The 16,190-nt window shown below is 50.9% G+C and overlaps 2 protein-coding genes across 8 annotated transcripts in view; both read left to right on the top strand.

The window, feature by feature from the left end:
• The window catches only part of GNB1 (G protein subunit beta 1), an 89,848-nt gene extending 86,075 nt beyond the window's left edge, over positions 1-3,773 (top strand). For all 6 annotated transcript variants that reach the window (XM_066374817.1, XM_066374822.1, XM_066374820.1 and 3 more), the window contains 2 exons: positions 1,767-1,882; positions 2,100-3,773. In XM_066374817.1, coding sequence (XP_066230914.1) covers positions 1,767-1,873 — 107 coding nt within the window. In that variant the 3' untranslated portion in view covers positions 1,874-1,882; positions 2,100-3,773. The remainder of the gene's footprint in view (positions 1-1,766; positions 1,883-2,099) is intronic.
• Positions 3,774-10,105: 6,332 nt separating this feature from the next.
• NADK (NAD kinase) overlaps positions 10,106-16,190 on the top strand; it is a 28,881-nt gene continuing 22,796 nt past the window's right edge. The window contains exon 1 of one of the 2 annotated variants that reach the window (XM_066374815.1): positions 10,106-10,313. The gene's annotated coding sequence lies outside the window, so the exon portion shown is untranslated. The remainder of the gene's footprint in view (positions 10,314-16,190) is intronic. The other variant, XM_066374814.1, reaches the window with a different exon arrangement.

Below are 16,190 nucleotides of genomic sequence, written 5' to 3'. Positions count from 1 at the left end.
TGTAACCCCCCAGCCAAGGCAAATATAAGAAAGCAATCAATGAACAACTAAGGTATCACAATGCGCAACGAAAAACTAATGATTGATGCTTCTCATCTCTCTGTTCCTGTCTGTCTGTCCTTGTCTATCCTTCTCTCTGACTCTTTAAAAAAAAACAACAAAAAAAAACCTGGTGTGTGGTCATCAGGTGCATCAAAACAGGTTGTGCCGAAGGTAAGAACTTGCAGTACTGAACAACGTGGCTGGAGTACACGAACTCTGATTTCAGAGTCGCCCAGCTGTCGATCCCAGTGCTTGGGGGTGGAAGAAGCGCCCGGACCTAGGTCTGCTTCTGGGGGGCCTACTTCCTGCCCTGGCTGAACCACCTCTTATTCTCCCTACTTAGCCCCTCGTACCCCAACTCCCCCACCCATCGGTTGACCCTGAGCCTAGGAGAGCACTGGTCCTCCTTGACACAGCTAGGACATTGATAAGTGCAGGAGTGGACTAGGGGTTTTTGTTTTTGTTTTCATTTATTGATTGATTTTAAAGAAAGAAGAGGAGAGAGACAGAGACAAACATTGATTTGTTGTTCCACATATCTGTGCACTCATTGGTCATCTTCTCTATGTGCCCTGACTGGGGATCAAACCTGCAACCTTGGTGCATCAGAACAACACTCAAACCAGATAAACCATCTGGTATGGGCCATGGCTTTCTGGAATGAGCCCTCAGATTCTTCCTCTGGAAGAAAGTGGCACACTGCCTGATGAATATCAAAGCACGGACTGCTGCATGTGACCCTTACTGTGGTGTCTGACACCAGCCCCGTGTTCTGTGGTCCATGCCTTGTGCTAGGCCCCAGGGGAGGTCACAGTCTTATGCTGTCATGTTATAATTGCTGCCAGTCAATTATATGTAAAAAAAAATAGTGATTTTTGTTCTTTTTTTTTTTTTAATTGATTTTAGAGAGAGAGAAACATGAATTTGTTCCATTTATTCATGCATTCATTGCTTGATTATTACAACTACCCTGCATAGGAATCAAACCCACAGCCTTGTTGCATCAGGACAGCGCTCTTAAGTTCCTGAGCTATCAGGTCATGGCTTTGTCCCCCTTTTTTTTTTTTTTTGAAGATTTTTAAAATTTATTTATTGATTTTAGAGAAGGGAAAGAGAGAGCGAAAGGGGGGCAGGGAGGAGCAGGAAGCATCAATCATATGTGTGCCTTGATCGAGCAAGCCCAGGATTGTGAACTGGCAACCTCAGCGTTCCAAGTCGATGCTCTGTGCACTGCGCCATCACAGGTCAGGCTTTGTTCTGTTTTGTTTTGTTTTTTGTTCTGTTTTTTATTAGGGCTTCTTACCTTTGTGAGTGCATAGGAGTTGGTGGAAGAGGCCCTGGGTTATCTGTTGTTGTGCTGTTCTTGTCATTGTGCTGTGTCTATAACAGGTTAATCATGGGTTCTCTAATATGTTTCTGTTTGGTTTGGACACTTATTGCAGGCTGTAGGTGTGCCCATGCTGTTAAAAGAGGAGTGCATTGATCCTCCCTCCCCTTGGTGGAGAGAGACCACGTGCTTCAGTTTAACTTCCACCTGGACCAGACCTTCCCTCCTGGAGTTCTTTCCTTTATGAACCCCTGAGGCATTGCAAGGACAGCCTGCAGGGGTTCTGGGTCCCCTTAAGCAAGTTCATATGTCACCCTACCTTGCACAGTGTCACCACATCACTGCAAGGTGGAACACTTCTGGGCTTTGGAGTGACTGTGCTCTCATTTGCTCCCAGGTGTCTTGGCCGGGCATGACAACCGTGTCAGCTGCCTGGGGGTGACTGACGATGGGATGGCTGTGGCGACAGGGTCCTGGGATAGCTTCCTCAAGATCTGGAACTAACACCGACAGGTAACAGCAGCCCAAGTGCCCCTAACGCATGTGAGGTTATGGTTCCTGGCTGGTTAATCATGATGTTAAGTTGATGGGAGTTGTGGTTAAGGTGAGCCTTTATATGAAGCTGAGAAGTGTGCCTCGGCCCCACACCCAGATGGCGCCGTATTCCAATGGTGGGTCTGAGTTTATACACGTGGTCTCTTGACATTTCTTCACACTCTGTTTTAAACAGCAGGTGGACGCCATGGTGACTGGAAGACCATTCCACCCTGACGTGTTACAGTGATAGCATTTCCAATCCACCCCTACTAACGTGGGCGCCCTCCCCCTCCGAACTTCAAAAGGGCAAGATCTTTCCTTCACTTACTGCTGAAACCAAGAGCACAATCCACGAAGAGAAGAGTCCGCTGTAACTCGACGAGCCGTGCATTCCTCCCGGGACCATTGTCTTCGTTTGCTTTTTGTCTTGAAGTTAAAAAAGGAAATACTATAATAAAAAGTTAACCAGAGAGTAAACTTGAGTGCACTGTGAGACAGACATCTGGTCACTAGTTTATTTGAATTTTAGATCAGTGATCCTGTTTTGTGATGTTCATGCAAATCAAGTAAAGGACTTTATATAGTAATTGGTTCTAAATTTCAGGATTCTAAATGTAACAGGATTTTCAAAACACTCATGTTTCCTTTTTAAAGTATCTTTATGTTCAGTAAAACAGAGAGAGGATTTAATGCAGTCTCTCTGAAATTGTTAATGATGTAAATTTAGTCCCTGGTTTTTTTATTTTTGTCTAGTGTCACATAATTGTTGTGCACAGACATGGCACAGAAAACAGAATGGAACCGAGCACATGCTATTGGTGGTCTTGAGTGCGTGGTGACCAGCAGAGTCCAATCAGGCACCTTTTCTTCCTGCCCCGTCCCCTCTGCCTTTTCAGTTCAGTTTTTAATCTCACCTTGGGTTTCCTTGTGAAGTTGGGGGGAAGTTCATAATAATAGCCTAACACTACCCTGTGCCCCACCCCAACCATCAGAACCTCTGTTTTCAAGAGAGGTGCCCGTCCTGTGCTTGGATAGTCAGTCAATTATTTGTGTATGAAACAATGTACAAATCAATGTTTTGAAAATAATGATCTCAAACTTTCTAAGTTAAATTTTAAAAAATTTGATCGTTTGCCATATTGGGTGGGTTAACTCTTAGACTCGCATGCTGTAGAAATGCTCAAATGTGCATATAGGACTCCTTCCTTCGATGTTCTTTTTCTTTTAAGAAATAACCTCTTTAAAGTTGTAACCATTGCAGCTCTGTCCACTGTCGTTGCTACTCTGCACGCACCGGAAGCAGTACAGTCAGCAGCTCAACACGCTTGAGTAGCAGGATAAGTCACTATTTCCTTTATTTCTTTAAAAAAAAAAAAAAAAGTCCTGTTCCAAATGATTGCTGTTGGATTCGGGAGGGGGGGGCAGGGAGCGGAGACCCCAGCCTTCCCCTGTTGGCTCCTCATAGCCCGTCTCCCGTGGAACCAGCCTTTTGCATCTGAGGCCAATCACTTTTCTAACACACAGACTTCCATGGTTTCCTCTGGGCCAGTGTCCAGCAGCAGTGTTTGGACAGGAGTGCTGTGGCTCCCACTACCCGAGCACTCCCCATGGCAGCAGTAGAGGCTTCTCATCCCAGTTTGTCTGCAACCTCCCATAAAAACTGCTGTGAGGCGCGGTAGCCCGGACCTGGCAGGGAATCGAAGGGAAACCCTCCCGTCGACACCTCCATCGAGCTGTCTGTACCTGCCCTTTCTTTTTCCTTTTGTATTTAATTTTCAGTCAGTGTACTGCAAGGAAGCTGGATGCAAGATAGACCCTGTATTAAACTGTACTGTTATTTAAGATGTAATAAAGCAGTTTGACATGAGGGACTTGGGTGTGGCTGCTTATTCACCAGCCGCCGTGCCCTGTGCACTTCGGTCTGACCAGCTGTTGGTGGGCATTGCCTCAGCCAGCCCTAAGCTACCCACCCCATCTTTCATCCGCATCACAGAGAATCCATGAAAGGAGTGCTGGGTCCTCTTCAGACAACATGCGCCTCGTAGCCCTGTCCACCTGTCACTCACTGCCCACACAGTCCTGTTCCCTCCGGAAGTGGCTGTCCTCCAGCACCCCAGCTGCTGGCCCTTCCTCTTCTCCACCCAGAAGATCTCTGAGGACATTACTCCACAGACAAGGTCCCCTCTGAAAGCACTCTTCATCTGAATAAAGAGAGCTGCATCTTGTGAGAAAAAGGAAGCCTCTGCCACCAAAGCAGAAAAAGCTGCCATAGCAGGTGTGAGTCAAGGAGAGGTTCCCCCTCCTCTGGCAGACTGTCCCCTGCTGGGTGAGGTTAAAGGTCACTGGTGCCTGAGTGTGGAGGCTGGCACTTCCTCCTAAGTAAGTGAAGGCTGCCTGGGTGGGAGGTGTGCTGTTTGAGGAGGCAGCAGCAGCAGGGCCCTGGATTTGCCACTTACAGAAATGGGGGGGGCAACTCCCCCTCTTCCCAACCGGTGCACAGTCCAGGGTGCCCCAACATCCTCCCTGAAGTAAGACTTCCGTGCAAATTTTAACAGCACTGCCTTCTGAAATGTCACTGCACCAGAGCTGCTGGCCAGCGAGGCCTGATGCTTCCTTGGGAGCCCTGCCTCCAGTGCCCCTGCAGTGCCCCGACGCAGCCTCTGATCACACTGCAGGGGGCAGCGCGGCGTCTGCGTGCCTTGCTCGTGGTCAGCAACCTCGACACCAGGTGCTTGTCTGCTCTCCGTGTCCACTGCGCGGGGAGCATGCTTCCCTTCTGCCCAGCACCTGCGCAGAGCCCACGACGCGGTGTGCCCAAGCAGCCGCTACCAGTGGCTCCTGGGGGCGCCCCCCCACACCCGGGCCCGCCTCCTTGACCAATCCAGGGCTGCCAACGGTCAGAGGGCCTGTGCTCAGGTTGAGCCCCTCCCCCTCCCCCCAACATGTGGGACAGGCAAAGGCACTCCTGCTCTGACCCCTTTGCCCCCCACCTTCTCGTCTTCATTCACCCCCCTCTGGCAACCCTGGTACACACGCAATTCTCTGCGCAGGGCGTGTCCCTTCCCCAGCACCCTGGTAAGAAGGGCACCACCCAGTGAAGGTGTTTTTTTTTGTTTGTTTGTTTGTTTTACAGAGACAGAGTCAGAGTGAGGGATAGACAGGGACAGACAGACAGGAACGGAGAGATGAGAAGCATCAATCATTAGTTTTTCGTTGTGCATTGCGACACCTTGGTTGTTCATTGATTGCTTTCTCATATGTGCCTTGACCATGGGCCTTCAGCAGACCGAGTAACCCCTTGCTTGAGCCAGCGACCTTGGGTCTAAGCTCGTGAATTTTTTTGCTCAAACCAGATGAGCCGGCCCTGGCCGGTTGGCTCAGTGGTAGAACGTCAGCCTGGCGTGCAGAAGTCCCGGGTTCGATTCCCGGCCAGGGCACACAGGAGAAGCGCCCATCTGCTTCTCCACTCCTCCCCCTCTCCTTCCTCTCTGTCTCTCTCTTCCCCTCCTGCAGCCGAGGCTCCATTGGAGCAGAGATGGCCCGGGCGCTGGGGATGGCTCCTTGGCCTCTGCCCCAGGCGCTAGAGTGACTCTGGTCGCGACAGAGCGACGCCCCGGAGGGGCAGAGCATCACCCCCTTGTGGGCAGAGCATCGCCCCCTGGTGGGCGTGCAGGGTGGATTCCGGTCGGGCTCATGCGGGAGTCTGTCTGACTGTCTCTCCCCGTTTCCAGCTTCAGAAAAAAATACAAAAAACAAACAAACAAAAAAAAAAACAGATGAGCCCATGCTCAAGCTGGCGACTCAGGGTCTCGAACCTGGGTCTTCCGCATCCCAGTCCAACACTCTATCCACTGTGCCACCGCCTGGTTAGGCCCATTGGAGGTTTTGTTCCTGTCTGAATTGTGCCTGACACTTAGTGGGTCTGCAGGAAGAAGCCCTGCCCCCACATCCCTGTGTCCTAAAACCAGGCCAAACTGAGACTAACTGCCAGTGGACTCTTCTAAAACAGCAATATCAACTAGGGTGCTGCAAGAATTTTTTTTTTTTTATTTATTCATTTTAGAGGGGGGGGGGGGAGAGAGAGAAAGAAGGGGAGGAGCAGGAAGCATCAACTCCCATATGTGCCTTGACCAGGCAAGCCTGGGTTTTGAACCAGCAACCTCAGTGTTTCCAGGTTGACGCTTTATCTACTGTGCCACCACAGGTCAGGCCACCGCAAGAATTTTTAACACGCAACACCTAACTAGTTAAGGGGCACTGACTGACCTCTTTTCCCTTAGATCAGCGGTTCTCAACCTGTGGGTTGCGACTCCGGCGGGGGTCGCGACCCACAGGTTGAGAACCGCTGCCTTAGATTGTCAAATTTAAAAATGACCACTAACACAATAGCCTTCTGGTGTGAATGGATCAAAACTATACCTTTTTTTTTTTTTTTTTTGTCAGTTTGGCAAAAAATACATTGTTTGGTCTGCCACAGACTTTTAGCAATTAGTTTATGTATGCAATGATTTGGAAAAGGTAGAAATCGCTGTTTTAGACACCCTGGGGAGGGCTAGGTAAAGCCAGACTTGTCCTAGGACTGGACTTGTCCTAGGACCTGACTTGTCCTGGGTCAGCTGTCTGGAGGCCAGAGGCTGGGGGAAGAAACAAGATGATATCTGGCTACTATCCAGAGACCCCTCCACAGGGAGCCTCTGTCCCTCCCTGCCAACCCTGCCATCCAGGCTCCTGGCCATTTTCTCTTGGTGCTGGGCAGCCTCTGGTCACCACATTCACTCCAGACAGGCACCGCTGAGGCCAGTTTCCCAGAACTGAGAGCAGGACCCCAAAGAGAAGCACCCTTTCTACTCCCTGTATCTTGAGAGCCTGGGGCGCCCCTTGCCTGCACCCTAGAGCCAGGGTGCCCCTGCCCTTGCTGTGAGTTCAGCGTTAGACCACGGCCCCACTCCATACCTCCATGGCCCAGACTCCCTGCTTCTCCCACCAGCCACCCCATTTACCCTACTATCCCCCATCTTTCAACTTTTATTCAGAGGAGAGTTGGTTCAGGTTTGGGGGGTGAAGCTTAGACACTATGGAACCATGTTTAAGAAAAAGAATTTTGGTCCTGTTCTGGTAGCTCATTTGGTTAGTGTTGTCCCGACATACTGAGGTTGTGGGTTTGGTCACTGATCAGGCATGTACAAGAATCAGCCAATGGCCCTGGCCGGTTGGCTCAGCGGTAGAGCGTCGGCCTGGCATGTGGGGGACCCGGGTTCAATTCCCGGCCAGGGCACATAGGAGAAGCGCCCATTTGCTTCTCCACCCCTCCCCCTCTCCTTCCTCTCTGTCTCTCTCTTCCCCTCCCGCAGCCGAGGCTCCATTGGAGCAAAGATGGCCTGGGCGCTGGGGATGGCTCCTTGGCCTCTGCCCCAGGCGCTAGAGTGGCTCTGGTCTCGGCAGAGCGACGCCCCGGAGGGGCAGAGCATCGCCCCCTGGTGGGCAGAGCATTGCCCCTGTTGGGCGTGCTGGGTGGATCCTGGTTGGGCGCATGCGGGAGTCTGTCTGACTGTCTCTCTCCCTTTCCAGCTTCAGAAAAATACAAAAAAACAAAAACAAAAACAAAAAACAAGAATCAGCCAATGAGCTTGACCGGTGATGATGTAGTGGATAGAATGTTCACCTTGGATTCTGAGGTCCCAGGTGCCAAACCCCAAGGTCGCTGGCTTGAGCGCAGGTTCATTGAGCTTGAGCGTGGGGTGCTAGCTTGAACAAGGTGTTGCTAGCTCCGCTGGAGCCCCCTGTTTAAGGCACGTGTGAGAAGCAATCACTGAGCAACTCAAGTGCAGTAACTATTGAGTTGATACTTCTCATCTTTTCCCCTCTCCCCTCCCACTCTCTAAAAAAAAAAAAAGTCAAACGATGTCAAGAATGACTAGATCAACAAATCGATGTTTCTCTACCTCTGTCTCCCTTCCTTTCTCTAAGAATCAAATTAAATTGTTTTTTAAAAGATAAAAGAGCCCTGGCCGGATAGCTCAGTTGGTTAAAGCAGCAGCATCCCAACATGCAAAGGTTGCCATTTTGATCCTTAGGGCACATACAGAAACATCTGTTTCTGTCTCTCACCTTTCCTCTCTCTCTAAAATCAATTTAAAAAAAAAAGAAAGAAAGAAAAGGTAAAAGAAGCCCTTCAGTTAAGAGCTTCATCCCAAAGCTCAGATGTTGTCAGTTCGATCCCTAGTCAGGGCACATACAGGGACAAATTACTGTTCCTCTCCCTCTAAACTAAAAAAAAAAAAAAAAAAAAAGCTTAAAGAATACCAAGAAAGAAATTTGAAATTATGTTAAAGTAGTCTGCAGCTCTGGCTACTGGAAAAGGTTACTGCCTGGCCAGAAAGGAGGAAGACTTTCTTCTGCCTTTCCAGACCCCTGAGCCCCTCTGAGGCAGAATGCCACCCCCACATCCTATATGCAGCCCAAACTGGCCTGTCTAGCGTCCATCTCCACCCTGACTTTGGACTCTCTCCTGCTGCTGGCCCTTCCCTCTCCTCAGCACAGCCTAGACTCAGCCTTTGGATTCTGCCCAAGTGACAACTCCTAGAGGAACCTCCCAGAGGCCCTAAGACACCCCTCCCAGCATGGGCCTTGTTATTGTGTTTGGCGCTGGGTGTGAGCTCCAGGCCTCTGGATCCCCAGGGTGGTCCTGGGGCCTGAAGTTCCCATTTTCTCATGTGTGAAATGAAGAAGTGCTCCTGCCTGATGTCTCAAGATCAGGGTGGACAGAGGCTTATTGTGATTACAGATATGTACCTGCACAAGTTCCCTTTAGAAAAGGGTACACAGGAAGGGTGACTGGTATGTCACCTTAGCTAGTAGCAGCGCCCAAACGCATGCCTGCCATGGTGCCTTCTCTGCAGACTGTCCTGCTCTAGAAGTTTTTCAGGAGGTAGCGAGTGCTAGGTCAAGCATTAGTATCAACACGTTAATAATGTTTTTGGTCCAAAAATGCAACTCAAAAGGCATCTCCTTCTGTAGATGTGGCTGGCGATCACTTTAGGGAAGTGGTAGGGTTTACAAAACAATCAGAAGGAAGTTACAGAACTTGAGAAATCCCCTCAAATTCCCGTCATCCTTGAGCCCCTCTTCCATTCACCCTTGGTGACCCCACTGTCCAATTGTCTCAAGACAGCAATGAGACATGTCTTTTTCTGTGACTAGCAGTGTTCCAGGTCAATGGACACAGGGCCAGGAGTCCCAGCCAGAGAAGACTGACAACAGCTGGTATGGGGGACTGGGGAAACCTGAGGATATGGGTGCTGCAGAGAGGTGGGGTGGCCCGTGTTGGGGGACCCCAGGGTAGAGAAGGAATGGTGGCTGGCGTTTGGGAAACCAGGCAGGTTACAAAGTACACAGCAGTGAATTGCCTAGGTTCAACCTGTAGTGACCCTGCAGCTATTCACAGAGGTGTTCCTGGCACACTGTTGGAACATGACTCCGGGATGCGTTTGTGGGTGACCCTCAGCTCAGGAAGCCTTGGGAGAATCCTCCCGTGCTCCCAGAGGCAAGAAGAGGCAGCTCCACCAGAAGCTACAAGGTAGTCACTGTGACCTTGGCCCCTTCCTCCTCTCTGGGTACTCCAGTCCTGGAGGGGAGGATAGTTTTGGGAGGTCACCCGCAAGGGCCTCCTTTAGACCTCCGGCCCAGAGGCCCTGAGGTCCTGTTGTGTGTAAGGGCGGACCAGGCTGCTTAGGGTGGGCAAGGCCAGCTCCCTCCAGCCGTACTGACAGCCTAGGGGCGTGGTTCTATCGCAGGTGCTCTCTCTCACTTAGTTTTGTTTTCCCGAAACATGTTCCTTCTAAGCAGAGTCACATCTAGTAGTCATAGAATCCTCAGTGGGTGATGTCACCACTCCTGGGGGCCTGCAGTGAGCTTGCCCGGGCTTCGGTAGAGGGGAGCGGGGTGGGATAGGGGTCAGCATCAGGGTAAGGGGGCTCGGAGGGCGGGCACACATGCTTCTGACGCGGCAAGGTAAGGAACAGGGATAGTCTTCCCGGGATAGCCACAGTCCCTCCGCTCGCCCCTGGGGCCACCGCCCCTTGCAGCCAAGGGTCAGGCGCGCCCCACCGCGTGTGCGGTGTGGGCGGATACGAATATGCGGGGGGCGGGGCTGGTCTGCTCTACGTCAGCGGGGCGCGGCTATCTAAGAACGACGAGGCGCATGCGCGGGACAGAGTCGCGCGAGCGCACTGGCGGCGCGGTGGCATTGCTGCTCGGCGGGCCGGCGCCGCGGTCAGGGCGGCCATGGGGCTGGGGTCGGCCGCGGCGCCGGGGGCCGGCTAGCCACGACGAGCGGCGGCGGGGCGGCAGAGTGCGCAGACGCAGCCCAGCGAGCGGACGGCCCCGCATGCTACCACAGCAGCGAACGGTGAGTGCGCGCTGCCCCTCGGCCCGGCCCCGCCGTCTGGGGTCGCGGGGCCGGGGGTGTGTGGACGCCCGGAGGCCCGGGCCGCTGCTCCGGTCCCCGGAATGCAGCGTCTCCCGGACGTGGGCTGACCCCCCACCCGGCCCCGGAGACGCTGCTGGGCAAGCTGCTCAGGGGTTCGGCAGCGGCCAGTCGGCGTCCATTTGCCAGGGCCTCTGCACTGGGCGCCGGCCGGGCTTGGTCTGGAATAAGCAGTCCTCGTCGCCCCGTCGCCTGTGGCCCCGGGCCACTCCGTCTGACCTGCAGGCTCTGGCATCCGTGCGGGGTGCGGTTCTCGTCGCTCGCGTCTCTGCTTGGACGACGCCCTTCAGGGTCCCTCCCTGGAGTCCCGCCCCCACCCCCATCCGTGGTCCTTCCTGACCTCTGTCCCAACTTGCTCGCCGAGCCCTTTCCTCGTTATCACCTTTGCTCTCGCCACCAAGGGACGGAGCAAGTGAAACCCAGGGGTTGCGCTTGGAGATGGGCTCTCGGATGGTTCTGTGTTTTCCTCTTTGAACTTACAGGTGGGCTTCTGTTCGTAGCACGAGTTGCGTGCGATTCATAGACAGTGACAAGGGTCCCCACCCCAGCCAGCTAGGGAGCATTCTTGGGGAGCACAGGTGGCTGACAAGTAGGAGGAGCTGACCTGCACCCCTGTTAAGTGAAACGAAAGAGTCGATGTCACTGAGTGTAGCGTTTGAGAAAAGGTAGGTGAATTTTTTGTGGGAGTTGGTATCAAGCCTATGTCTTTTTTTTCTTCTTCTTTTTTTTTTTTTTTTTTTTTTTTTTTTTACAGAGACAGAGAGTCAGAGAGAAGGATAGATAGGGACAGACAGACAGGAACGGAGAGAGATGAAAACCATCAGTTCTTCCTTGTGGCACTTTAGTTGTTCATTGATTGCTTTCTCATATGTGCCTTGACCGTGGGGATACAGCAAACCGAGTAACCCCAGCCAGCGACCTTGGGTCCAAGCTGGTGAGCTTTGCTCAAACCAGTTGAGCCCGTGCTCAAGCTGGCGACCTTGGGTTCTCAAACCTGGGTCCTCCACATCCCAGTCTGACGCTCTATCCACTGCGCCACCGGCTTAGGTCAGGCCTATGTCTTTTTTTTTTTTTTTTTTTTTTTTTTTTACAGGGACAGAGAGAGAGTCAGAGGGAGGGGATAGATAGGGACAGACAGACAAGAATAGGAACAGAGAGAGATGAGAAACATCAATTATCAGTTTTTCGTTGCAACACCTTAGTTGTTCATTGATTGCTTTCTCATATGTGCCTTGACCGTGGGCCTTCAGCAGGCCGAGTAACCCCTTGCTTGAGCCAGCAACTTTGGGCCCAGGCTGGTGAGCTTTTTGCTCAAACCAGATGAGCCCGCGCTCAAGCTGGCGACCTCAGGGTCTTGAACCTGGGTCCTTCCGCATCCCAGTCCGACACTCTATCCATTGCGCCACGCCTGGTCAGGTCAGGCCTATGTCTTGATTACCTGAAATCACGGCTTCTCTGCAGGCCCTGCTGTTCCAGTGGTTAGTGGGATCTGCAAGGGGAGGGTGCATGCCACCCTGTAGGGCCTTCACTTCCATCCCACCTACACCTGTTGACACACTGCGGCTTGGCTCGAGTCCTGCACCGGTGCACTGTCAGCTTGTCTCTTGCTGGTAGCTTTCCATTTGCACTGTCGCCCTGACCCCCCTTGCTGTCCTCTGAGTTGAATGCATGGGAACAGATAGATACGAGTATTCAGCGCAGAGAGGGTGAAGGTGGCCTGGGAAATCTGCAAGGGGGCCGGCTCACTGTGGGGCACAGTGAGCAGGGCAAGGTGGGTGAGGGCCGGCTGCACAGATCCATGTGTCCTTACCTGTACGTGGAGGGGTGCCGCCACCTCTCCACAAAGCCCCCTTCAGGTCTCTGATCCTGGAAGGTGTGGGTTGCAGGTCAGGCTCTTGCTTCACATGGCCATAGAATTTTCCTAAAGTTCTGTGAGTGCCCAGTCTCACCACATTCTTGCAATAATTGCGCTTTATCTATTGTTATTAGGGGCAGACGAGAAGGCGAGGTAAGAGAGACTTTTTTTTCCAACTCGGTGCTAACTAGTGAGGTTGAACGATTTCCCGTTTCTGTTACCAAATAAACTTTCATTCAATTTCAACAAATATGTATTGATAGCTCTTGCTGGACATCACGATTTAGGTGTATGTGTGTGCCTGTGACTTTTGTAAAATCCTTCATACATTTACTTACTGGCCCTTCAGAGTGTCTCCTCACCCCTTGACCTCTGAATACTTTGTAACTGTGCTTCAGATCCATCTTTCTTTCTTTCTTTCTTCCTTTCTTTCTTTCTTTCTTTCTTTCTTTCTTTCTTTCTTTCTTTCTTTCTTTCTTAATTTTGTTTTTTCTTTCTCTCTCTCTCTCTCTCTCTCTCTCTCTCTCTCTTTCTCTTTCTATTTTTTTTTAAGTGAGAGGAAGGGAGATAGTGAGACAGATTCTCGCATGTGCCGGGACCAGGATCCACCCAGCAAACCCTATCTGGGGCTGATGCTCGAATTAACTTAGCTATCCTCAGCTCCCAAGGCTGATGCTTGGACCAGCCAAGACGCTGGTTGTGAAAGGGGAAGAGAGAGAGAAGGGGGATAGAGAGGGTAAGAGAAGCAAATACTCGTTTCTCATGTGTGCCCTGACTGGGGATTGAGCCCGGGACATCTACACGCCAGGCCGTTGCTCTATCCACTGAGCCATGGGGCACTTTTTCTAATTAAATTCCCCCACACAGAAGTTGTTGCCTAAAATTAGGTTCTTACTGTCAGGAACTTCAATGAACTTGGATAGAATTAGAATTTTGTATGTTTAGAACAGTTAACACACCAAACAGACCTTAATTAAATGTGAGTCTTGTTCACCTTTGTCAAAAAATATGCTGTGGAGCCTGACTAGGCGATGGCGCAGTGGATAGAGCATTGGATTGGGATGTGGAGGACCTGGGTTCAAAGTGCCAAGGTTGCTAAGCACAGGCTCATCCATCTTGAGCACAGGCTTATCAGAGCGTGGGGTCACTGGCTTGACCGTGGGATCACAGACATGACCCCATGGTCCCTGGCTTGAGCCCATGGTCCCTGGCTTGAGCAAGGGGTCATTGGCTCTGCTATAGCACACCCCCCTCAAGGCACATATGAGAAAGCAATCAATGAACAACTAAGGTGCCACAACAAAGAACTGATACTTCTCATCTCCTTTCCTGTCTGTCCCTCAATGTCTCTCTCTGTCTCTCTGGCTTAAAAAAAAAAAATTATACTGGAGATAAATTTTAAAAGCTGATTTTCATATTCAGTATAATTATTTCATAAAGTAGTTTGCTGCCTGGTCATTAAGTTAGGCTTTGCAAGTAAATGTTATTAGCTTCTAGATAATGTCTAAAGGGTATAGACAGTTTTTAAGTATATTTGCATTTTGTGGTTGTGATTGGTTTACCCTTTTTCAAAAACTTTTTCCATTGATTTGAGAGAGAGAGAAGGGAGAGAGAGGAGGGAAAGGAGAAAGAGAGAAGCATCAACTTGTTGTTCTACTTAGTTGTGCATTCACTGCTTGCTTCTCATTTGTACCCTGACCAGGAATCAAACCTGTGACCGCAATGCCAGGACTACATACTACTCACTGAGCCACCCAACCAGGGCTGGTTTAGTTTTTTGTTACTGTTTTTTAAGATTTTATTTATTGATTTGAGAGAGAGAAAGGCAAGGGGGAGGAGCAGGAAACATTAACTGGTAGTTTGCTTCTTGTACGTGCCCTGACTGGGCAAGCTTGGGACTTTGAACTGGCAACCTCAGCATTCTAGGTCGATGCCTTATCCATTGCGCTACCACAGGTCAGGCCACCCTTTTTTATTAACTGTTTTGAAATACTGATAGGCTTCCAGGAACGTGTAAAAATGGTACAGAGAGGTCTTATGCGGTCCCCTAGCTTCCCTGTGTTGTCTCACATATCATTAGCACAGTAATGTGAACACCAGGAAGTTGGTGTGGGAAAAATGCGTGAACTACACCCTTGATAGATGTCACCAGTTTCACCTGAGCATGACTCTGCAGTGTTACCTGTGTTTACATTTGTGCGACTGCTCGTCACACAGGGGTGCCCCTGATGCCGCCCTTTACAGCCCACGCCGGGCCCCGTTCATACTCCCCAGTAGCCGCTCATCAGTTCCCTCTGCAGTGTGTCATTCCAAGAATGTTGTGCAGTAGGGTCCTTCAGTCTGTGGCCCTCTGACAGTGGCTTTTTCACTCAGTGTGATGCTGTGAGGTCCATCCGAGCAGTCGCAGGTTGCTGTATTGTTGGACGCGGCACTGTGTGTGCAGCCCTTTGCCCACGGGAAGACCCTTGGTAAAGCTGCTGTGCGCATTCATGTGCGGGTTTCCCTGTGTACATAGGCCTCCCCTGGGACAGCTGCCCAGGTACAGCTGCAAGGTTGTATGTTTGGTTTTTATGAGAAACTGTCAGACTGTTTTCCAGATGACTGTACCTCTCCTTGGCAAGGTTGGCTCTTCCCACCCTCTCCAGCTTTTCATGATTTTGGCACTTCTGGTAGATGTGTGGTGACATCCTTGTGGTGTCAGTTTTCATTTCCTCACAGCCAGGTTGTCCTTTCATGGGCTTACTCACTGTTCAGACATCCTTTTGGTCTGTTCACTCTCCTGCCCATTTTCTAGTTGGATTGTGTGTATTTTTATTGTTGCATTTTCAGAGTTCTTTATATATTCTAGATGCCAATTCTTTTTTCTTTTTTTTTCAGAGATGGAGAGAGAGTCAGAGAGAGGGATAGATAGGAACAGACAGACAGGAATGGAGAGATGAGAAGCATCAATCATTAGTTTGTCATTATGACACCTTAGTTGTTCATTGATTGCTTTCTCATATATGCCTTGACCGTGGGCCTTCAGCAGACCGAGTAACCCCTTGCTCGAGCCAGCGACCTTGGGTCCAAGCTGGTGAGCTTTGTTCAAACCAGATGAGCCTGCGCTCAAGCTGGTGACCTTGGGGTCTCAAACCTGGGTCCTCCGCATCCCAGTCCGACGCTCTATCCACTGCGCCACTGCCTGGTCAGGTAGATACCAATTCTTTGATGGCTCTCCAGTTTGAGAATATTTTCTCCTGGTCTGTAGCTTATTTTTTGTTTTGTTTTTAATACAATTTTTTTTTTTTTTTGAAGACTGCTTGCTTTATTGAGAGATGGCAACAAAAATGAAATGTTGAAAGACCATTAGGAGGCCAGGCAGAGACAAGGAAGAGGCAGAAACATCTCTCTTCTCAGGTGACAATCACGGACTCTTAAGAGAGTTGACACTGTTGTCCTCAGTGACACTCAGGACAATATGGGATGTACTCCAACTCCATCCCTCTGAGCAAGGGGAAGGAGGCGGGGATAGGGTGGGCTGTGTCCCCACTGACAGGCCCTGGCTGTGAAGATCTCCAGCTCTTCCCTCTAGTCCCGCCCACCCGCATCTGCACATGCTGCAGCCACACCTTCACCTTCCTCAGGCCACTGATGTTGCAGCATTGAAAGGTGGAGGTGACGTGTCTTGTGTTGACAGCCAGTGCCCACCAGCAGAGTACCGGGAAGGGAAGGTCCTGGACTTGCCTAGTGGCCCAGAAAAGCCTGGCAGGTGCCTTGGTGGTACTTCACACTGTCTCATTGAAGGGGGTGCAGTTGGCAGCCTGGGATGGCTGCGGGCCGACCCCAGCCTCCAGTGATTGCCAGGGACTCCAGGCAGAAGAGGAGCAGGGTGTGGGCAGCACCCTGGGCAGCACTTCCAACGCCCAGGAACTGAGTGGCTCCTGGTGCCTACTGCTAATCTTTGT

The sequence above is a fragment of the Saccopteryx leptura genome, chromosome 3 (genome assembly GCF_036850995.1).
Source record: "Saccopteryx leptura isolate mSacLep1 chromosome 3, mSacLep1_pri_phased_curated, whole genome shotgun sequence".
NCBI classification, from domain to species: Eukaryota; Metazoa; Chordata; class Mammalia; order Chiroptera; family Emballonuridae; genus Saccopteryx; species Saccopteryx leptura.
This window is presented reverse-complemented; position numbering and strand designations above follow the sequence as displayed.